Source organism: Macrobrachium rosenbergii, chromosome 45 (assembly GCF_040412425.1).
Source record: "Macrobrachium rosenbergii isolate ZJJX-2024 chromosome 45, ASM4041242v1, whole genome shotgun sequence".
Taxonomy (NCBI): Eukaryota; Metazoa; Arthropoda; class Malacostraca; order Decapoda; family Palaemonidae; genus Macrobrachium; species Macrobrachium rosenbergii.
Genome location: NC_089785.1, coordinates 21,392,707 through 21,416,262, shown reverse-complemented (window position 1 = coordinate 21,416,262; position 23,556 = coordinate 21,392,707). Strand labels below are relative to the sequence as shown.

Genomic DNA, 23,556 nt, shown 5'->3' with positions numbered 1-23,556 from the left:
ATTACACCTCCTGCGCGCCATGTTGGGGAGAGAGAGAGAGAGAGAGAGAGAGAGAGAGAGAGAGAGAGCTGGAGAGCTGTTGGAAATTATAGACGTCAGCGGGAGCCTTGTGAGAAATGGAGCTCTACGGCTTCAAAAAAAGCCTAACTGATTCGCCATATTTAGGGAGCTGTTTCTCTGTTCGGTGATGGTGTTTATCGTGGGCTTAATTTGGTTTTCGCGGGCGGTCAGAGAGGAGGAAGAGGAGGAGGAGGAGGAAGAAGAGGAGGAGGAAGAAAGGAAGAGAGGAAGAGGAGGAGTAGGAGGCGGAGGAGATAGAGGAGGAAGAGGAAGAGGAAGAAGAAGAGGAGGAGGAGGTGGAGGAGGTAGAGAAGGAAGAGGAAGTGGAGGAGGAGGAGGAGGAGGAGGAGGAGGAAGAAGAGAAAGAGGAAGAAGAAAAGGAAGAAGAGGAGGAAGAAGGAAAGGAAGAAGAAGAGGAAGAGGAGGAGGAGAAGGAGGAAGATGAGGAGAAGAAGGAGGAAGAAGAGGAGGAGGAAGAGGAAGAGTAAGAAGAGGAGGAGGAGGGGGAGGGGGGAAAGAAGACTCTTCATCTCGTGGCCTTTGCTTATGAGTGTATGGCATAGAGAAATCTAACAAAATGAATAATATACGATAGGTTTAGTTTCTGATTTTCACCGGTTTTTGTTTACTTTTTCTCTCGTTTACCAGGAAGATATTTAATAAAAAGATAATAAAAAAAGGTTTAGCTTCAGTTTAGGGAAATATATACAAAAGATACAATCGATTCAAATACTGGAATAAGATTTGGCAGTGACGACCATTCCAACTCATTCCAGTCATGACTCGTCTTATATTGAAGCTAATAGTTTAATCTTTTAGTCTTTTAAAGACTGAACAATAATGGTACAATATTAACATAGAAAGTAATTATAAGGAAAACTGAAAAATACTCAGTATAAAATTAACTCAAATGGCGCAGCCGTCCTATTTGACAGGACTTTTTAAATAATAATAATAATAATAATAATAATAATAATAATAATAATAATAATAATAATAATAATATTAATAATAATAATAATAAGAGTCTTAGTATCTTCATTATCAGCTGTGCAGATTGTTACAATTCTCTGTGAACAGGAAGAGAGGAATGCAGTAATTGTAGTGTCAAGACCGTCTGACATTTGCCCAATCAAAATAAAAGTCAGGTGATTGCTGACTGCAGATGATAAATGACCATTATTACTACTTCTACTACTGCTACTACTGCTGCTACTATTTTATGACTGCTACTGCTATTTCTGTTAATGAAGTTGGGAGGAGGTCATATTTCACAAGCCATCTCGAGAATGAGGCTCGAATTTTGATTAAATTTTTGATTAAGTCGCGTTTGGGAATCTCTTTCAGGCCATGTTCATAAAGATTTGAGAATCTGTAAACGTGGAAACTGCTTATTATTATTATTATTATTATTATTATTATTATTATTATTATTATTATTATTATTATTATTATTATTTCAGCTTATTGAATATTTGGATGGCTTGTCGCCATGGAAACTATTTTGCTCCTCATTAATTAAACGTGAAAACTGTTTATTATTATTATTATTATTATTATTATTATTATTATTATTATTATTATTATTATTATTAACTTTTGATAAATATAGGCGAAGTTTGGGTGACTTTCGTCATTAAGTTAAAAATTTTTTGAGAAATTTAGTATTTCTTTTATATATATATATATATATATATATATATATATATATATATTATATATATATATATATATATATATATATATATATATATAAATTATGTACATTTGATATTGTTCTCACATGACCACATTGCTGTATAACTGCCAACATCAATTTAACCTTGAAGGGTCAAAGGTTAAGATCTTGATATTCACATCCGTTACCTTCATCTAAGCAGGGATATAGTCTGATTTTAGGTGCTGGCGGTAAAAGCTTCTTCATTGATATCGACTGCGGATATTTACCGTCAGTCCGAGAAAAACGAATATTACTACAACTTATGAATTATATTTGGATATTACAGAAATGATTGGTTATTACTGAGTGATATCATTGTTTACATTTGTTGTTTTTGTTTACTAGTGTACCAGTACCGTCAACAGGTACATCAATATAAAAGAGGGTCGAGACGGCAAGTCCCGAACCTAGGGACGTTACGTACCGTCTCAAAGCCCTCACCTAAGTAACATGATTCTGCATACTTATATGGGAGCCACTGATGAGAGAAGCTGGTCGTTGATTGGTCGAGATTTTAGCCACAATATTGTAGTTACACACAGAAATAAATGAAAACAAATTGCGGTACTATTATTATTATTATTATTATTATTATTATTATTATTATTATTATTATTATTATTATTATTATTATTATTATAAGAAGTAATAGTAGTATTAGAGGTATGAACAGCAATAGCTGTAACAATGATCCAACATGGCGTCTCACCAAGGGATAAATATTATTATTATTATTATTATTATTAGTAGTAGTAGTAGTAGTAGTAGTAGTAGTAGTACCTATCAAGGGTATGAACAGCAACAGCCTTTACAATGGCCCAACAAGGCTTCTCACAAAGGGATATAAACACAAACATACTCGATTTTCATACGTCTTTAAACCCCATTGTTCGAGATTTTACCCCTGGCAGATACATACCAGCCCCCTTCCCCTTCCCCTTCCTTTCCCCTCACCCTAGGCAGCAGATACTCCACCCCCTCCCCTTCCCCCTTCCCCCCCCCCAAAAGTCAACTTAACAGCACACAAAAAGGCCGAGATATAAGCCGGAGAATATGTAGCCCAGCAGTCAATCTTACAAGGCAAACAAGACCCATAATGAAAATTGGACATCCGAAGCTGTGTTTTATGGTCGCTATGAAGCCAGTTAGAGCAGTCCTAAAGCCAATTGTTGTCGATCCTTTTACGATCTATCGAGTGGAGAGAGAGAGAGAGAGAGAGAGAGAGAGAGAGAGAGAGAGAGAGAGAGAGAAATATATGCCATACCACAAAAGAAGTAGATAAAGTTTAGCAGTATCATTTCGCATTGTTGTCGAATCTTAAGTAACCATCTGCTAAGAGAGAGAGAGAGAGAGAGAGAGAGAGAGAGAGAGAGAGTTTATAGTACTACAACAGTATAGTACATTAACTTAGCCATTATTTGAGGGTGTCCTTTTAGGCGTCTGAACGAAGCGAGGTAAGAGAAACTTTAAACCCAATTATTGTCGAATCTTTGCCATCAAACGAATACACAAAGAGAGAGAGAGAGAGAGAGAGAGAGAGAGAGAGCACTGGCAGTATTTTACGTGAGCATAATTCAGAGAGGGGAGCCTTTCATGACTTATAAAATGCGAATCCCTTTGTACAGCGATTTGGCTTCAACTTCTGAAGAGTGTTTTATGGTTTTCCCTCACAAAAGGAGCGTGTGACAGAGAGGTAGAACGAGTTATTAATGGCTGGGAATATCATCATCATCATCATCATCATCTTATACGGGTTTATTGGTCAAATACTCCACTCCTTCAGAGGTGAGGCTCTGAATATTCATTTCTCTTTTCCTTGCGAGCTAGCAAGAGTGCCCTTTTGTTTACTTACAGTTTTCTGTAAAAGGAAACCACTGAGATGGCTATTTGTCTGTCCGTCCGCCCTTACATCTTAAAAACTGCTGAGGCTAGAGGGCTGCAAATTGGTATGTTGATCATCCACCCTCCAGTCATCCAACATACCAAATTGCAGCCCTCTAGCCTCCTCAGTAGTTTTTATCTTATTCAAGATTTAAGGTGAGCCATGATCGTGCGCCTGGCAGCGCAACTACTCAGGCCACCACGGGCGCCTGAGAGTTTCATGGGCCGTGGCTGAGAGTTTCATACAGCATTATACGCTGTACAGAAAACCAGACTATTATTATTAATATTCCAAATGTGTACACCCATGTATGGCACAAGATTAAATACAGTATTATTGAAGATGTTCACATCCTTATATGGAACAAGGCTTGATATTTATCAACATGTAGATATCTCCCTCAGAATAGAATGTTTGTAAGCAAAGAAAAACTAGGAATAAGAGAATTAACGGATGATCAGCTGTATCTACAGACAAGATAAACATATGCACAGACAAGTGTGATAATCAGCAGATAAAAGTCTGTGGTCATGTGATCCACATGAGTTTTTCCCTTTTGCTTCAAATTTTGTAATCAGTTGACTCAAACGCTTGATTCACTTAACAAACATATATATATATATATATATATATATATATATATATATATATATATATATATATATATATATATATATATATATAATGTATGTTTGTATATATAACTGAATCACAAAAATATGGAACGTGATAAATATATAAATAAAGACAAAATCCACGAAGGAAAGAGAAACAATGGAGTGCTGCAAGGCCTTTCGACTTATGGTCCTTTACTTAGCAGACTGAAGAAATATAAAAATAAGTTTACAAAGAAAGCTCCTATAAATGACAGATGGGGATTACAAAGGAAAAAAAATATGTACCTGGAATCCAACTCAATTGAGGAATTAGCAGACCTACCAAAACGGGGTTAATATTTAAGAGAATTTTATAAAGTATTAGGCTCAACAGCTCAGAAGCAGGGACAGGACAATTTAAAGATTATGCAAGGAGGTGACTGACCACCAAAGAATGTTGTAAAAGTACAACTCAATAATTCTCATTTTGGTAAACAACAAATTTTTTTTTTTTGCAAGGTGAACATTGATACTGAGAAAGAGAGATTTTACCACGTTCTATTTTGGGAGCCGATTTTATTACATTGTATATTTTATTCTGTGGCCACATTCATGGCCTCTCTCTCTCTCTCTCTCTCTCTCTCTCTCTCTCTCTCTCTCTCTCTCTCTCTCTCTCTTACTCCGTTCCATGAAAATACATGCGCATTAATAATGTCAATAAATAATGTAATCAATAGTTCTCGTACTTTGTCTCTGTCAAATATCCAGCAGAGAAATACAGTCTCTCTCTCTCTCTCTCTCTCTCTCTCTCTCTCTCTCATATTTCCTTTATGCTCTCTCTCTCTCACTCTCTCTCTCCCAACAATAAACGTCCCAACAGAACGACGTGAAAGTCCAGTTATTATCTGCTCTCTCTCTCTCTCTCTCTCTCTCTCTCTCTCTCTCTCTCTCTCTCTCTCTCTCTCCGCAGTCATAAAGTCTAGGTTCTTTTAGCCAGAAATCGTCCTTTGATAATCCTACCGGCAAATATTTACTCCATTGGCTAAGCGAACACACGGTCGGAGAACCATTTTTGAGAAAACACTGGGCTGAAAAGATTTCTCTCTCTCTCTCTCTCTCTCTCTCTCTCTCTCTCTCTCTCTCTCTCTCTCTCTCTCTCTCTCTCTCTCAGGGGTAAGGGTGGCGGGTGAGATAAGAGATGTGGGAGTGATGGAAGCATAAGAATTTTGATAAATTGGGAGGAAAGGGAATTTAGTAAATTTTTCCATAGATTGTAACTAAATACATAAGTAAAGGATGCTCTCTCTCTCTCTCTCTCTCTCTCTCTCTCTCTCTCTCTCTCTCTTTCTTTATATATATATATATATATATATATATATATATATATATATATATATATATATATATATATATATATATATATATATTGAATAATTTGAATAAAAGATGATAAGAAAATGAACATATATACTTAAAATCTCCTGCTATTTACCAAAGGTTTGGACATCCTCTCTGTCTCTGTCTGTCTCTCTCTCTCTCTCTCTCTCTCTCTCTCTCTCTCTCTCTCTCTCTCTTAATGAGCGTGCGAGCAAAAATTAAAATTCATGCATAAGTGTATAAGGGTTCCCAAATACAAACGGCGCATGTTACCCCATTATCCCGTGAACTGATTCTCTCTCTCTCTCTCTCTCTCTCATGCATCCTTCCTTTCTTCCTTCCTTCCTTCCTTCGTGGGCGTTGTTCTCCCTTCCTCTAATAATCCAACTTTATCCATTACCCGAAAGCACTTTATCATCGACGAGGGGGAAGGAAAGGAAAAGGCGCCCCGAAGATCCCTTATCCTGCGACGCCATCTTTACAAGCTTTTATCCTCCTTAAACTCCTGATTTATCATCCCATAAAAGTCCTATCTCCTCCTATACTCCTCCTCCTCCTCCTCCGCCTCCTCCTCGTTGGCTATCTCCCCCGGGGGAGGGGAGGAATCCTCACGACTCGACGACGACCCGAGGCACCCTGGGTTGATGGTGGTGGAGGGTCCTTGGAATATTTGTTTTGGGGGTGGGGGTGAGGGGTGGGGCGATGGGGTATTAAAGGGGGATATTGACCCTCTAAAGGAGGGGTATTTTTGGGGAGGGAGAGCGGAGTATGGGCTCCTCTATGGGAGGGGTATTAAGGGGAGGGGGATTATGGGCCCCTCATGGGAAGGGTATTTGGAGGGGAGGGGGTTGGAGAGTGGGGGAGGGTGATTCAAGCCTAGGAGGTCCAGAAAGGCTTTCTGTGGGAGGGGTATTAAGGGAAGGAGAGGTTGAAGGGGGTATGGGCCCCTCTATGGGAGGGGTATTAGGGGTGGGGGAGGGGGGTATGAGTCCTCCATGGGAGGGGTATTAAGGGGGGAGGGAGAAGGTAGTATGGGCCTTCTGTTGGAGGGGTGGGGGAATGGGAGAGGGAGAGAGAGAGAGAGAGAGAGAATGAAAAATTTTTATTCCATACAAAATACCTTGTGATTTATATCGCGTCTCGTATCTTCCTTGTTATGAATATTTCCTTATGGGGAGGAGTGCTTATGTGTTAGTGAGTGCGTTTGTTTGTTTGCTTGTTTGTGGCAGTCGGTGGTGAAGGTATCCTTACGTTTGTGTGTACGTGTACATAATAGTTATGAACTACTTGTGTTTATGTGTATGTTATTATGTACGTTTAACACTTCATTAAATTGAGGCTGTTTTTCTTCTGTGACCTCCGTTATTGTGACGCCAGTTTACGCGAGATAATAGTTGATTTGTGTTCTTTCGGTTTATCATCATCATCATCATCATCATCACAGTCCTTGTAGATTTTTGGAAGCCGCCCACCCCTTTACGACTGTCAAATGGCCCATTGGATGTAACCCAGTTTTTTAGTTTTCTGTAAAAGAAAACTATTGTGCCGGCTTTGTCTGTCCGTTCCGCACTTTTTCTTTCGCAAATTTACTGTCCGCTCTCAGATCTTAAAAACTGCTAAGGCTAGAGGGCTGCAAATTGGTATGTTGATCATCCACCCTCTAGTCAACAAACATACCACATTGCAGCCCTCTAGCCTCAGTAGTTTTTATTTTATTTAAGGTTAACGTTTGCCATAATGTGTGTCTGGCAAATATAGGATAGGCCACCACCGGACCGTGGATAACGTTTCAATGGCCGCGGCTCATACAGCATTATACCGTGACCAACAGAAGATAGATCTGTTTTCGGTGGCCTTGATTATACGCTGTAGCGAATGTACAGAAAAAACTCCGGCGCCTTTTTTACTTGTTCGTTATACAAATTGTGCTTCATAATAACTAAATTTCGCCTGCACAGAATTACTTGTATGTTCGAATGCTATTTATCCAGAGCACTTAGAACACCAATGTTTATTTTTGGGGTTAAAAAAAGGAAATATGTTTCAAGTTTATCGACTGCAGTTCTCCCAACATCCCAAGTGACTTTCAGTCTGCGTAAAGCATCACGAATCGTTTGAATTGAATTGATTTGGATATAGAATTTAGGCCAAGGGCCAAGGACTGGGGATCTATGAGGTCATTCAGCGCTGAAATAGAAACTGACAGTAAAAGGTTTGAAAGGCTTAACAGGAGGAAAACCTCAAAACAGTTACTCTATGAATCAATTGTTAGGAGAAGGTGGAAGGTAACATGGAAGAAAGAGAATATGAAAGGAGGTACAGTAAAAGGAACGAAGGGGGTTGCTGCAAAGAGCCTTAAGTAATGCCTGCAGTGCCCCGCATGTGGTCCACCGTCGGCACTAGCCCCACCCCCCTACGGGGACAGTTTAGCTTAAAAATCGAATAGAGAACAGGAAACTTCAACAGGGCTGGATTTTGGGGGCCACTTTTACCTGTTAGAATTATTTTCCGACACGAGAATAAATCATTATCTAAACTCCAAAGCCTTTTCACTATCTCTAATTGGGATTTTGTACCCAGTTGAAAACTCCAATTCACTTTTCACCTTCACTTTAATTGGCGGACTTAATTGGCATTTTCCGCTGACGAGCTCAGGATATATATATATATTTTTCTTTCTTTCTTTTATACAGTTGATTACTCAGCGACACATTTGGTGTTTCTCTTCCTGTGACCGAATCGTCAGCCTGGTTCTAGGGGCCTTCCTTAGGCCCCTAGCTGCAGCAACCCCTTTCGTTCCTTTTGCTGTACCTCCTTTCATATTCCCTCTCCTGATAATTGATTCATAGTGCAACTGCTTTGAGGTTTTCCTCCTGTTACACCTTTCACACCTTTTACTGTCAGTTTCTATTTCAGCGCTGAATGACCTCATAGGTCCCAATGCTTGGCGTTTGGCCTCAATTCTATATTCAATTCAGAATTTATTCCTGTAAAATCAAAACAAAGCAGAAGATTTTTTCAAACCAATTTTGCTTAATTTAAAATCAAACAGGCCTTAACGGAGACAGGTACCACATAAAAGAGCTCTTTCGCCATTAAAAATTACCTTTATTTATTTATTTATTTATTTATTTATTTTTATTTTTATTTTTAAAATGAAGTCAGTGACTGCCATCGAGTCACCACTGTTAGGTGCCAATGTATTTTCGTGAATACTTATGTTTAGAAAAAATTCCCAACAAATTTCAAAGAGTTATTGCAAAAAATCCCAATTAAATTCCCAAGAGTTCTTGCAAAAAATCCTAAGTAAATTCGCAAGAGTTCTTGTAAAAAAATCACAATTAATCTCCCAAGAGTTCTTGCAAAAAATCCTTAATAAATTCCCAAGGGTTCTTGTAAAAAAATCCCCAAATTCCAATGGAATTCTTGTAAAAATTTCCCCCAAAATCCCACGGAATTCTTGTAAAAAAATCCTTAACAAATCCCAAGAATTCTTGTAAAAAAATCCTTAACAAATCCCAAGAATTCTTGTAAAAAAAATCCCAAATAAATTCCAAAGATTTTTTGTAAAAAAAATTCCCAAATTATACGGAATTCTCGTAAAAAATTTCCCCCAAAACCCCACGCAATTCTTGTAAAAAAATCCCCAACAAATTCCCAAGAGTTCTTGTAAAAAAATCCAAAAAAATCCCACGGGATTCTTGTAAAAAAATCCTCTAAAATTCCCAACAGTTTTGTAAAAAAAATCCCCAAAAATCCCACGGAACTCTAGTAAAAAAAATCCCCAAAAACTCCAAAGTATTCTTGTGGGTAATCGAGTCCCTCCCCGCCAAAGTAAAGCTCAGGTTATGATATTCCTTTCAAGTATAGAGAATCCTATCAGAATAGGATCAAAGGATTCGCCTCAGGTGGTAACTCTGGGGATCATCATTCTCTAAGGATGGTTGTCTCGTGTAGGATCGGAGTCCTGTAGGATGTTCCTTCCTTATTTATAGAAGATATGAACATTTTTTTTATTAATTTTTAAAGGATGGTAATGTGAACTTCAGGACCGAAAGAAACCGGGTTAATATTAGAGTCCAGGAACAAGGAAGGTGGAGGCGAATTCTGAAGCTTAACAGTAAAGAATGGGAAACAGGATGACTGACGTCCTTGGAATAAAAGTGAAAGGTATGAAGCTTAGCAGTAAAGAATAAGAAGCAGAAAGACTGATGCCCACAGAGTAGATGCGGAAGATCTGGTTTGGCGGGTGTAACAAGGCCTCAAAGGTCCCAGTGGTTGGCTTTTGGCCTAAACTCTATATTTCATACAAGGCCAAAAACGCCATCAATTTCTTAAACCACAAAACACAAACGAATTGAAGACACACAAACAATGACACAAACAAACAAACAAACAAAAATACAAACACTATTAATCCAGGTGACTGTTGCCGATCAGTAAGATAACAACAGTTACCATGTCTGACTTACGCTTTATCAGGTGTATACACGCGCGCACGCAAGCGCGCTCATGCACCTCTTTGTCGACAACATCCAAAACCAACATCGCCAGGAGCTGCGACACAGAAAGACGTTGATGATGATGTTGATAATGATGTTGCAAAGGAGGAGGACGAGTAGACAGGTAGTTCTATCACGTGGCTGCATTTGGCAATCAGGCCGTCACAAGGAGACGGCCTTGGGGAGAGAGAGAGAGAGAGAGAGAGAGAGAGAGAGAGAGAGAGAGAGAGAGAGAGAGATAAAAAGAGCGAGAGATAAAAAGAGAGAGAGAATGTGAGTGTGTATTTGCAGGAGATTGAGAGAGAGAGAGAGAGAGAGAGAGAGAGAGTGAGGGAGAGGGAGAGAATGAGGTAGAGAGAGAGAGTGAGGGAGGGAGAGGGAGAGAATGAGGTAGAGAGTGAGAGAGAGGAGGGTGTGTGTGTGTGAAGGAGAGAGAGAGAGAGAGAGAGAGACGGGGAGAGTGTGGGAGAGAAGGAGAGAGAGAGAGAGAGAGAGAGAGAGAGAGAGGTGTCTCCTGGGCACTAAAGGTACACGATGGGTAGATTGAGATTGGCTCACTTCAAGGGGTCAAAATGTGGCCTGAGACCCAACGAAAGGCGTCCCTTTCATTCGTTTTACTGCACCTCCGTTCATATTCTTTTTCTTCCTTCTAACTTTCCTCGACCCTCTCATAACGATACAATTTGTACCCTCAGTTTCCCTTTCAGCGCTGAATGACCTCATAGGTCCCAGCGCCTGGGCTTTGACCTAAATTCTGTATTCTACTCGAATTAATATAAATTATGAGCTTGGAAAATGCTACAGGAAAAAATCTTTCCTCCCACTTTCTCTCTCTCTTTTCACTTTCTCTCTCTCTTTTCATCTTGACTTTCCCCTTTCCTCCCTCTCTCCTTCTTCCCTCCTCCCTCCCACCCCTCCCCCTCCCTCCCCTACCCAAGGAGATTCCACTTTCCCCCCTTCTGCATTAATCTGTAGCAAGCTGGGATAATCTCTCTTTTGTTTTATGTGCTGCCGCAATTGACCTCTCTCTCTCTCTCTCTCTCTCTCTCTCTCTCTCTCTCTCTCTCTCTCTCTCTTTAGGGAGGAATGAAGGGTCAGGATGCCACTATACTACCGCTGATGTTTCTCTTCTTAAATCTTTTTTTTTTTTTGTAGAAGTTTTTTGTTTTCCTTTTAGTAGTTTTTTTTTTTTTGTTTGTCTTTTGTTATTTGCCTTTTTGTTCTGGTAATTTGATAAGAGAGAGAGGCTAAATAAATGGGCTTTTAGCTCATTTCATCGTGAAGAGAGGCTGTAGCCTTTTTGATAACTGATGGTAAGAGTGGCTTTTTTCCATAATTAGATCCTGAAGTGGCTTGAAGTTTTTTTTAGAGAAAAAATTTACCGGTGGTTTTGTAATTAAATGTTAGAGTGCTCCCCCTCCTCCCCCTTTTTTTTTTTGTTGTTGTAGAACTGTTTTGTTAATTAGTTTTTTTGTTTAATGGCCTCGTCCTAATTACATTTAAGAGTGGGCTTAATGACATCTGCATTGGGAGGCTGTGATTGAGATCGTTTCTCTGTATAATGGTAACACTCTGAAATGTTTGTTTGTTTGTTTGTTTGCACGCTGGAAGTTAAACGGGGTGGTGTTGCCCTTAGACTTCCCCTTCCCCTTCCGTCTCCCTTTCCCTCTTCCTCCCCCTCCCCTCCCTTTCTCCCCTTTCCTTCCTTTCCCCTCCCCTACCCCTCCCCTTCACCCATCCCCTCCCTCCTATTCACCCATCCCATCCCCCTCCTCTACCCCTCCCTTCCCTCCCCTCCTCTACCCCCTCCCTTCCCTCCCCTCCCATACCCCCTCCCATTTCCCCTGTTCCTCCCCTCCCCTCCCCTTCCCCTTCTCCCTCACCCTCCCATCTACCTCCCCTCCCCGTCACCCATCCCCTACCCTTCCACCCTCCCCTCCCTCCCATCCCACTCCCTTTCCACCTCCTCTCCCACTCGCCTTCCACCTCCTCCCCTCCCCTCCCCTCCCCCAAATTTTCAACATTAAGCGGGTCACGGGTGGTCTAGCAGGGTCTAATTCATCATTTGCGAGATGATTGATTTTGGATACCGATCTTTTTTTTTATGTTTCCGAAGGCGGTTTTTGAAGTGGAAATGATTTCATCATGGCCACCATACCATTCATGTTCGGAGGTAAATATTTTCTCATTGTAGATTCTTCACAGACTGCCGACAGAGCGTTGGTCTAATATTATTACATTGTAATGAGTTACTTCTTCATTTTGCCTTGCTAGTTTTCACGATCTTGTTTGGGAAAGTAGATGAAAATGAAAATGGTAAATGAAAAACTGACTTCGACCTTCTCTGATTTTCCCGAATGATGAATATGTGATTTTTCGTATGTGTTGTTGAGTCTTTTAAATGAGCTGATATTCTCTGAGCAACGAGACTCTAAAGTCCTAAGGTTCAATTTATATATATATATATATATATATATATATATATATATATATATATATATATATATATATATATATCCCAGTGTAATTAACTACTCATTTCTCTCGGTCAGAAGTTTTATGAAAGAGCTTTGAAATCTCTCCTTGTTAATTTCATATTTAACTTTGAAGCCTGAGTCTCTGAATTCGTCCTTACTTTTGAAAATGGAATTCTCGTTTCACTTTTGTCGATGGGAATGTAATCCAGTGATGAAGGTGTTAATATACATTGCCTTGAAAGAATGACTTAAAGATATTTTCAACCAGATTTATTTCGCAGGAAGTTAATTCCTTTCTGTTACGTTATGAGGGAAGAAATAAATGCATTAGTGATTTTAATATAATACTTGAATACTGAAGCATTAATCCAAGGAAGCCGCTGTAGAAGAATCTCATCATGATCATATTAGCTATTGCCGTCAGTGCACCTCATGTGGTGCACTGTAGGCACTACTTAATGTTCTTTGCTGCGTGCCTTCCTTAGGTCCCCTAGCTGCAACCCCTTTCATTCCTTTTACTGTACCTCCTTTCCTATTCTCTGAATTCCATCTCACTCTCCACCCTCTCCTAATAACTGATTCATAGTGCAACTGCTTTGAGGTTTTCCTCCTGTTACGCCTTTCAAACCTTTTACTCTCAATTTCCGTTTCAGCGCTGAATGACCTCATTGGTCCCAGTGCCTGGCCTTTGGCCTAAATTCTATATTCAGTTCAATTCAGTCATGAGAAAATCAGATGATGAGTCTGATTACAGAGAACGATTCATTTCAAATCTATAAATGGCGTTGGATATGGATACATTTTGTCTATCAATTACTCATGAAATTAATTTTTAGAAAATATTTTTATATATATCTTTTCGTTTGGTCTTAGAGAAGTATGAGATTTAGTCTTAACAACTAATGTTTACATAGTGGAAAATGGCTAACTATTCAACATATTTATAACCTACTTCTCAACTTCTCGGGGAAATTTGGTGTCAGGATGTACAAACATTCGGAATATTGAAGATTTTATCCAGTAAGGAGAGCAGATTCAATCGTGTGTTGCATCATTATAAGCAGATTGCAAAAGAGCTTTAAATTCAATTTTTTTAACTTTCAAAGAGCTCCGGGTGCCGGGGTGGGGGAGGTCAGGTGTAAGCGATAATGAGTCACAATAAGGTGCATGAACCACTTTGAATAAGTAAATTCATTGTTAATATAAACATAAATAGAAATAAGCATAAAAAATAAAGACAATTTGAAAAATGAACCTAATAAAAATAGTTTTTTATTTTTTAAATTTTGTTTTTATTTATTTTCGTTATTTGTATTTTCATTCTTTAAAATATTCATGACTTTTACATATATTTATATTTTTTGATTCTCATTGTTTTAATGTTTTTATTTTTCAGTTTTTGTTATTTATATTTTTATTTTCATTACTGTTGTTTTCATTTTCTTATTACAGTTTTTTTTATTCTTTTTATATTTATTCTTTTTTTAAAAAACCCTTTAAAGAAGTCCTCTAATCGTCATCATCCACGAGACTAACCTTGAAAGAAAAAAAAAACTTTAGAATAATTGAATAAAAAAACAATTAAACAAAAAAAAAACTGTGGAGGGAGAGAGAGACCTTGTTGTTAGATCATCCTGCAAAACACTTCTTAGCCTGCAGCCTGCACAAGCTTGACTGCAGTCTTAAATCCTTTTAGCCTGACGACCTGTGATGACAGCCAAGGTCAGTCCTCTCATTTGTTTGCGAAAGTTTTGGTTAAAAGCGAATTTTAATTTGCACCGAGTTTAAAAACTGTTTTATATAAGATGTTGTTTTTATTCTTAATGTGTGTAAACACGGGGTGTCTCTTGCTATATATGTCATGTGATTGTTGTTGCGCTTGTAAGAAAGGTTGTTTTTCTGGGTATAAACTTGGTCATAGTGTCTCTAATGTAGAGTTATAATTTTTGTTGGGACTGTAAAAAAAAGTGTGTATGTTTTTTTGTCAACTGTATAGACAGTATATGATTGTTGTTATGTTTGTAAGAAAGGTTGTTTTTCTGGCTCTGCACTTGGTCATGGTGTGTCTCTGATGTAGTTTTTAAAATGTTGTTGGGACTGTAAAAAATGTATGGTTTTTTTCAACTGTATATACAGTATATATGCCATATGTTTGTTGTTGCGTTTGTAAGAAAGGTTGTTTTTCTGGTTCTGCACTTGGTCATGGAGATTTATAATTGATATCGCGATTGTCAGGAGAAAAGTACGTCTGTATTTTTTTTTAGTGCATTTTATCTATGCGCGTCTTGCTTATATATTCTTAATTTGTTTTGGATTTCAAAAATTGGTTTCTGGATTTATAATTTCATGCTTTCTTTAATTTTAGAAATTTTTATTTTAATTGTTTATATATTTGAAAAATGTTTGTTATTCGAGTGCATTTGATCTGTGTGTATCTTGTTCATATATTCTCAATTTGTTCTGGATTTCAAAAAAAAATTTTTTGATTCATAAGATCTTTTTAAAACATTCTTATTTAAATTACTAGTATCTCCCCAGAATAATATTTGTTAATGTTTAAATGACCATTTAAACATTAACAAACATTTTTCTGAGGAGATGAAAGTAAATAAAATAAGAATGTTTTAAAAAACATGATCTTCAGAATAAGAAAAAAAATTACATTTGAGAGGATGATGAACAAATTCTTATCCCACAATCACTGAACATTAAACTGAGTCTCATCCATTAATGCTTTCGGGTTGCTGGTCTGGTTAATCTTATCAATAATAATGACGTCTAATGAGCAGGTGTGTTGCTTCTAATTAAGTAAGGTGGCGACTCTGCCAATTAGGAGATGCTTTGTATTTTTTTTATTGTGGTATTTTCATTGACGGGTTCGTTTATCAGCGTTTTGTATAACTCGTTAGTATTGACTTACCTTTAATGAAGGAAAATCTTTGCTCGATCCGGATTTGACCAACTCGACAATGGTGTCCCTTAGTCCAGTTCTCCAGTTCATGATATAACAAATGGTTTTTTGAAAATTAAAGAATTTTGGAACCGGATCTTGATCCGGATTTGACCAACTCGTCAATGGTGTCCTGTAGCCCAGTTCTCCAGTTCATGATATAACAAAAGATTTTTGAAAATTAAAGAATTTTGGATCCGGATCTTGATCCGGATTTGACCACCTCGTCCATGATGTCCTGTAGTCCAGTTCTCCAGTTCATGATATAACAAATGGTTTTTAGAAAATTAAGGAGTTTTGGATCCGGATCTTGATCCAGATTTGACCACCTCATCCATGATGCCTCTTAGTCCAGTTCAACAGCTCATGGTATAACAAAAGGATTTTTGAAAATTAAAGAATTTTGGATCTGGATCTTGATCCAGATTTGACCACCTCATCCATGATGAATTCTGGATATGGATCTTGATCTGGATTTGACCTCCTCATCCTTGGTGTCCCTTAGTCCGGTTCTCCAGTTCATGATATAACAAAAGATTCTTTAGGAAATTAAAGAAGAATTATTCTGGATCCGGATCTTGATCCGGATTTGACCAGCTCATCCACGATGTCCCGTGGCCCACCTCCCCTCAAAATTTCATCGAAATCCATAACTCACTTTTCGAGAGGTCTTGTACACAGACGCACTCGAATGCATTCATTACAAAACACGGAGGGATCTTGAATATTTTGAGTGACCTCTCAACTTCCTTGACCTTAACTGCCCTTTGTTTATTTCGAGGTTGACACAGCTTGTGATACCGTGCTATTTTGGAGCGTCATGTTCCATCGTCTTTGTTTTTCTGACTTCTGATGTTTGTGGATATTTGTGTGTTTGTGAATTTTGTTTAATTGTTATTTTGTTTCCTCTGGTACATCTTGCCTGTTTGTAAATATTTGTTTTGTTTGTTTACCTTAACTGATTATTTTTTCCTCGCTGGTTACTCTTGACCTGCAAGGTTTTGGCCTCAAGGCTTGTCTAACGCGAATGTTTGTTCATTCTTCGTGATAAAAATGATAATAATAAACAATGACAGTTCTTTAACTGTGTAAATTCGTGTCTTGTTTCCCTTCCTTATCCCGCTGCCACGCCATTTTAACAAGACGACAACTGAAGCTCGCTAATCTCGAACGATTCGAAGCCCCGAAGCCCTCGAGGATTCAAGGCTTCGAAGCTTCGAAGCTTCGGACACGTGTGTGTGTGTGTGTGGGAGCCCAATCGTTCATAACAAACACGTTGTCGGACCCTTGTCTATTCAATTAAGAGTGATGTACGTCTTCAGGGGAAGAAGAAGAAGAAGAAGAAGAAGAAGAAGAAGAAGAAGAAGAAGAAGAAGAACCCGCCCGAGCCAACAAAGTGTAGCTCTGAGGACCCGCTGTTAATCATTATCATCTCGTGTGACAGGCGATTAGGCGCGCAAAATACGCGGCCTGTAACTTTCGCTAATGATCGTGGGCTGAGTCCACAAGCACCTCAGACGCCCTTCTTTTCTCTCTTTCTCTCTTTCAGCCAAGCGAGACCTCTGCAGGATCACTGCTGCAAGAGTTGCAGAGTCATCCCTTCGGTGGCTACTGCAGCTCCCTTGGAATGAGAATGATGTAGGAGGAGAATAAGCGAGAGGAAGAGGAAGAGGCCCCGGAATGATTCATCAGGTGGTCAAGGCTTGCTTAGCGTTTTCCTCCCGAGGTGGGTTTGATAATGAGCCTAAATGGATTGTCGGTGATATCTGCTGCCCTTGAGGGCTGGGGGTCGATTCGACTGGGACCTGTCTCTCGCTGACGTTTGAATCTTTTATCTTCTTTTTTATTATTATTGTTCAGAAGATGAACCCTGTTTAGTCTCGCGGTTCAATCAGCGTGTTTTTGTAGGTGTGGCAGAGGTTGAACTTTGAAAGATAAAATTGTCAATAAACAAACTGAAAGGTTTTGAGTAAGCCTCAAATTCTTTTCTATTTGTATAATAAACTAGATTAGGACCTGGTAAACACTACCTGCCTTACTATCGAGGAAGTTGTCATCTCTCAATGCGGTTGTTCTTAACCTTTCTCAATGCAAGCACCCCTTTCAAATCAGCAGTCAGTTCTCGCACCCCCTGAATTGCTGAAATAGAAAAACAATAAATAATAATAATAATAATAATAATAATAATAATAATAATAATAATAATAATAATTATTATTATTATTATTATTATTATTATTATTATTATTATTATTATTATTATTATTATTTTATTTTTGGGGGAAAAAATAAAATGCGTTTTATAAAAATATATTTTGCTTTAATTATTCATAGGCATCTCGCACCCCTTATAGGAACCGGCTTAGCACCCCTGCTTAAGAACCACTGTCTTAATGGCTTCCAGTTTTGTGGGCCTCAGATCTGGAAAAAACAGCAAGGTTTAGCAGTCCTTTATGAAACTCACCAAGATGGATTCTCAGGCTTCATTGTAACCCACTACCAGCCGCGTCATCTTCATAAAAGCTGTGCTTTTAGTTTTATTCTCTCGTTGAATCAATCAGGTAGAATTCGTGTATAAGTCTTGGCTCTGGGACAGGTAAGTATATAAGTCTTAACAAGTATCGAGTTTTCTGTACAGCGTATAATGCTGTAAGTAACTCTCAGCCGCGGCCCATGAAACTTTCAGCCACGGCCCGGTGGTGGCCTGTGTTGTTGGCACCTATAGCGGTGCCAGACGCATGATCATGGGTAACTTTAACCTTAAATAAAATGAAAACTAGCGAGGCTAGAGGGCTGCAATTTGGTATGTTTGATGACTGGAGGGTGGATGATCAACATACCAGTTTGCAGCCCTCTAGCCTCAGTAGTTTTCATTTTATTTAAGGTTAAAGTTAGCCATGATCGTGCGTCTGGCGCGGCTATAGGGGTGCCAACAACGCAGGCCACCACCGGTCCGTGGATGAAAGTTTCAGGGCTGTGAGTGACAGTTTCTTACAGCATTATACACTGTACAGACCATTTCTCTCTCTCTCTCTCTCTCTCTCTCTCTCTCTCTCTCTCGAAGAAGAAGAAGAAGAAGAAGAAGAAGAAGAAGAGTTAATACTCTGAGACGATGAATTTGGCCGACAAATGACGTCATGAAACGTCAGTCGTCGGAACTCGAGTAATTTTCTCACCACTTCTTAACGACCTGATTAATGGGTCGTCTTCAATTGCTCTGGTGAACGTAGCCATTTCTCTTATGAGATTGACGGAAGGGGAAAAAAAAGAGAAGTTGGAATCTGGGGAGAGAGAGAGAGAGAGAGAGAGAGAGAGAGAGAATGAGGAACAAAAATATATATATCTCTATTAAAATTAGGAGCATTTTCTTTGTTTTGTGTGTTACTGAGATGCAGATGTTTTAATATATTCTCTCTCTCTCTCTCTCTCTCTCTCTCTCTCTCTCTCTCTCTCTCTCTCTCTCTCTCTCTCTCTCTCTCGCATACATTTTTATGTATGTATAATTTCAAATTCCATTGTGTCATTTAAAGACTGTAATCGCTTGAATTAATCTGAATTTATTTTCCTCATCTTCAACAACAGCTGAGCGAGTCTCACTACCTCATAAGTGTTCATAATCAGGTTCCTGACACCTCTGCCAACATCTGCCTCATAGCAGCGCCTACAACTGACTACCCCCTGTTGTAATCCAGAGATTTGTAGAACAACAACATTCTTGGTTTCGTCGAGTTGTTGTTGTTGTTGTTGTTGTTGTAAAAGATACATTCAGTATTAGTTACGTACGGTTGATGTGATGGATAAATTTCTGTGTTTTGGCCAAACTTGTTTCTGAGACGTTATGGAAAAATGTGTGCGTATATACTTTTTAAATTTTGTGAACTGTCAGATATATATATATATATATATATATATATATATATATATATATATATATTATATTATATATATATATATATATATATATATATATATATATATATATATATATATATATATATATATATATCTGACAGTTCACATATTTTTAAAAATATGATCGAAGCAGACTTTTGTCAAAAGTGCTTTGTCAGTAACAAAGTTGAACGCTGTTAAAAAGTTTTTTTTTTATAATATTGACAAATAACAACTGGTTCCTTTAATACCCAAAATTTATATAAGCAAGGTAAATTATTTTAAAGACTTATTATTATTATTATTATTATTATTATTATTATTATTATTATTATTATTATTATTATTATTTATCTGTGGCCGTTTTAGATATATATAGAAAATTTTTAATCATTGTTTTATTACGAATTTTTACCTCCCCTCTGGTCGTTACTTTGCCTGGATACTTATTTAATGAATTATTACTTTTTTAAATGTATAGCACAATATGAATACGTATACATGAACGCTGTGGGTAATAATATGAATAACAAGTAGAAAGGTTTTAGTCTTTCCTATTTAACTCACAACGAAGAGAAAAAATCTTAACGAAAACAGCCACTCTCTGCGGCCTCTAGGAGAGAGAGAGAGAGAGAGAGAGAGAGAGAGAGAGAGAGAGAGAGAGAGAGAAATAGCGTCTGTCATAACTTCATGATGCCCTCTGTGGCCTTCTTGGAGAGAGAGAGAGAGAGAGAGAGAGAGAGAGAGAGAGAGAGAGAGAGAGAAAGAGAGAGAGAGAGAAACATCTGCGTCTGTAGTAATCTCATGACGTCTTCTGTTGCCTTCTTGAGAGAGAGAGAGAGAGAGAGAGAGAGAGAGAGAGAGAGAGAGAGAGAGATCTGTTTCAGCAGTAACCCCATGACGCCATCTGTGGCATCTTGAGAGAGAGAGAGAGAGAGAGAGAAATTTCTGCATCTATAGTAACCTCATAACTCCTTCTGTGCCTTCTTTGGAGAGAGAGAGAGAGAGAGAGAGAGAGAAATATCCGCGTCTGTAGTAATCGCAAGAAACAGCTTTCTCCCTGAGGCGCTGAGGAGAATCAATTTGCACGCCTTGATGCTACGGATCCCAGAATGACGGTTACAGGTAGGGGAGGGGGAGGAGGTGGGTAGGGAGGGGGTTGGGAAGGGGTGTTAGGTCAATGGGGAGGGGGAGGGGGCAAAGGGGCGGTGCTTTGTGTATAATCCATGTGTGAGGTCTTGGAAAGACCTTTGTGTTCATCTGCGAGGTTGCAGTTAAGAAAATGGAAAATGATTGATATTTAAATTATTTATTATTTAATTAAATTTTTTTCATGTATGGATAGGAACCTTTAGAAGTGATAAAGGAAATATATATATATATATATATATATATATATATATATATATATATATATATATATATATATATATATATATATATATATATATATATATATATATATATATATATTTTTTTGTGGCCCCAAAAAGCATCTTACTTTAAATTTTGAACTGGACCCATATCAGGATCCTTGCCCAAGAGAATTTATTTATTTATTTTCATATTTATATTTATTTATTTATTTTATATTTATTTATATATTTATTATGCATTTAGTTATCTATTTATTTTACATTAATGATTTACAAGCATATATGTATGTATGTATGATTATTTATGTATGTTTTTATTTCTAATTGTCTTAACTTTAGATTCTGTGCAAATGCATCGTATTTGTTGACGTTATACATGTATGCATAGTATGACCGCACTTATGTATATGCATACTATAACCACCCTATTCATGCGAGTAATTGATGACGTTATACAAGTACTTATGCATACAAGTATGTATATGCATACTATAACCATCCTATTCATGCGAGTAAGTGTGAGCGAGCATACAAGTAATACGTAAATAAGGATGTACAGTGTGTCCGCGCCTATGTATGCATACTATCATCCTACATCATCCTATTCATGCGAGTAAGTGTGAGTATGCAAGTATGTACGTGAATAGATATGTACAGTATGACCACACGCATGTATGCATACTACCATCCTACAGTATGACCACACGCATGTATACATACTACCATCCTACACCATCCTATTCATGCAAGTGTGAGCGAGTATACCACAAAGTCTGCCTGGGAAACAGTGACGGGGAGTCATCATCACACTTATTCATCCCCCCTTTTTTTTAATCCTCTCTCTCTCTCTCTCTCTCTCTCTCTCTCTCTCTCTCTCTCTCTCTCTCTCTCTCTCTCAATCGCTTTCATCCTGCCATGAATGTGTATAACTCTGTTCCCGTTTATACAGAGTGGCAGAAAACGCCCCACCTGGAATAGCATTGAGCGAATAATGAATGATAAGCCGGTTAACGAATGCGCGGTAGCGACTCACCTAATCCGTTATATCTCCTCCCCTCCTCTCTCTCCTTTCCCCTCCCCTTCTCTCTCTCTCTCCCTTTCCCTCTACTTCCCATACCCTCCCTCCCCCTCTCTCCCTTTCCCCCTCTCCCCTTCCACTCACAGATACCCATCTCCCCTCCCGTTTTTCTATACATACCCCTCCCCTTCCTTCCCCTTACCCCTTTCCCATAACATATACCATCCCCTTTCCCTCCCCTACCCCTCCCACCCCTTCTTTCCCCCTTTCCCCTTCCCTACCCCTCTCACCCCCTTCATTCCCCTTTCCCACCTCGCATACCTATTCCCTCCCCCTCCCCCTCTCCAATTCCCCCCTTCCTCAGAGCGCAGTCGAATAGGTTATTATATAGGCAGAAAAAAAAGGCTTTATATAACCCCTGGAAAATTGCGAGTCTCACGATTTCGCATTTAAAAGAAATAACTTGAATAGTTTATGTTTTTTAATTTTTAGTTTTTTTTTTTTTTGAAAGTTCATCAGTGTAGTGTAACTGGGGCATGTTTTTTTTTAATACCCTGTTTCACTCTTTTCCTGTGTGTGTGTGTGTGTGTGTGTGTGTGTGTGTTTCAATCCTTCGGCTTTGAACGGATTTACTTTTTTTAGAGCAACTTCTTCTCAGAAAGGATGTTGGGTGTTTGTGTTTCTTATTCTTGTCGTTCACATGCCCACGCACACACACACACACACACATATCTCTTATATATAAAAGTGAATGTTTGTATGTTTGAGCGCTATAGAAATCCACACCGCTTGACCGATCTTGACAAAATTTGCCGCGTGGCCATCATTTGACCCAACTTAGATAACAGGGTATGTTTCAAAACTATACCCTCTTCCCATTCCCCTTCCCTTTCCTTGAAACGGGCTTTTGCTGCCCGTAGACTTAGTAAATAATGTGGTAAATAAACTCTACGGGTTTATCATACCCCATTTCATTTACTTGATACCATAGAAATATATTGTTGAAAATAGTTTTAGTAGGGGTGTATTTAGGTTTAGTGGGGGTGTTTCAGTTAAGTTGGGGGTGTTTTTATGTTTAGTGCGGGTTAAATGGGTTAGCCACCACAGTAATATCTGGATAAAAGGGACAATCAGCACAGTAATACCTGGAAACATGGGACAGTCAGCACAGTAATACCTGGATACATGAGACAGTCAGCACAGTAATACCAGGTTAAAATGGACAGTCACCACAGTAATACCTGGTAAATGGGATAGTCATTGCAGTAATATCTGGATAAAAGGGACAGTCTGTACAGTTACCAGGTTAAAAGGGACAGTCACCACACTGATACCTGGTAAATGGGACAGTCACTAAAGTAACGTCTGGACAAAGGGGACAGTCAGGACAGTAATTCCTGGATAAAAGGGACAGACAGTACAAGGCGATGCAGGAGAATTTTTCTGAGTCCTTCAGAGTTTCCTCGGGCAGTGCCTGGTTGGTCAGCCAATATATACATACACATATATGTGTACATATATGTATAAATATATATATATATATATATATATATATATATATATATATATATATATATATATATATATATATATATGCATACATACATACATATACATACATGCATGTAAATTTATATATATAATAAACTCAAGCAAGTCGAAGAATCAAATCGTTGTTGATTAAATTCTTTTCCTGTAGTTCAGTGC

General features: G+C 38.3%; 1 protein-coding gene across 1 annotated transcript in view; it reads left to right on the top strand.

The window, feature by feature from the left end:
• The first annotated feature begins 187 nt into the window (after positions 1 to 187).
• Positions 188 to 23,556, top strand: part of LOC136829962 (integrin-binding sialoprotein-like) — a 23,821-nt gene continuing 452 nt past the window's right edge. Inside the window, exons 1-2 of the mRNA XM_067089138.1 lie at positions 188 to 365; positions 16,887 to 16,962. Of these exons, the coding sequence (XP_066945239.1) occupies positions 188 to 365; positions 16,887 to 16,962 (254 nt within the window). The remainder of the gene's footprint in view (positions 366 to 16,886; positions 16,963 to 23,556) is intronic.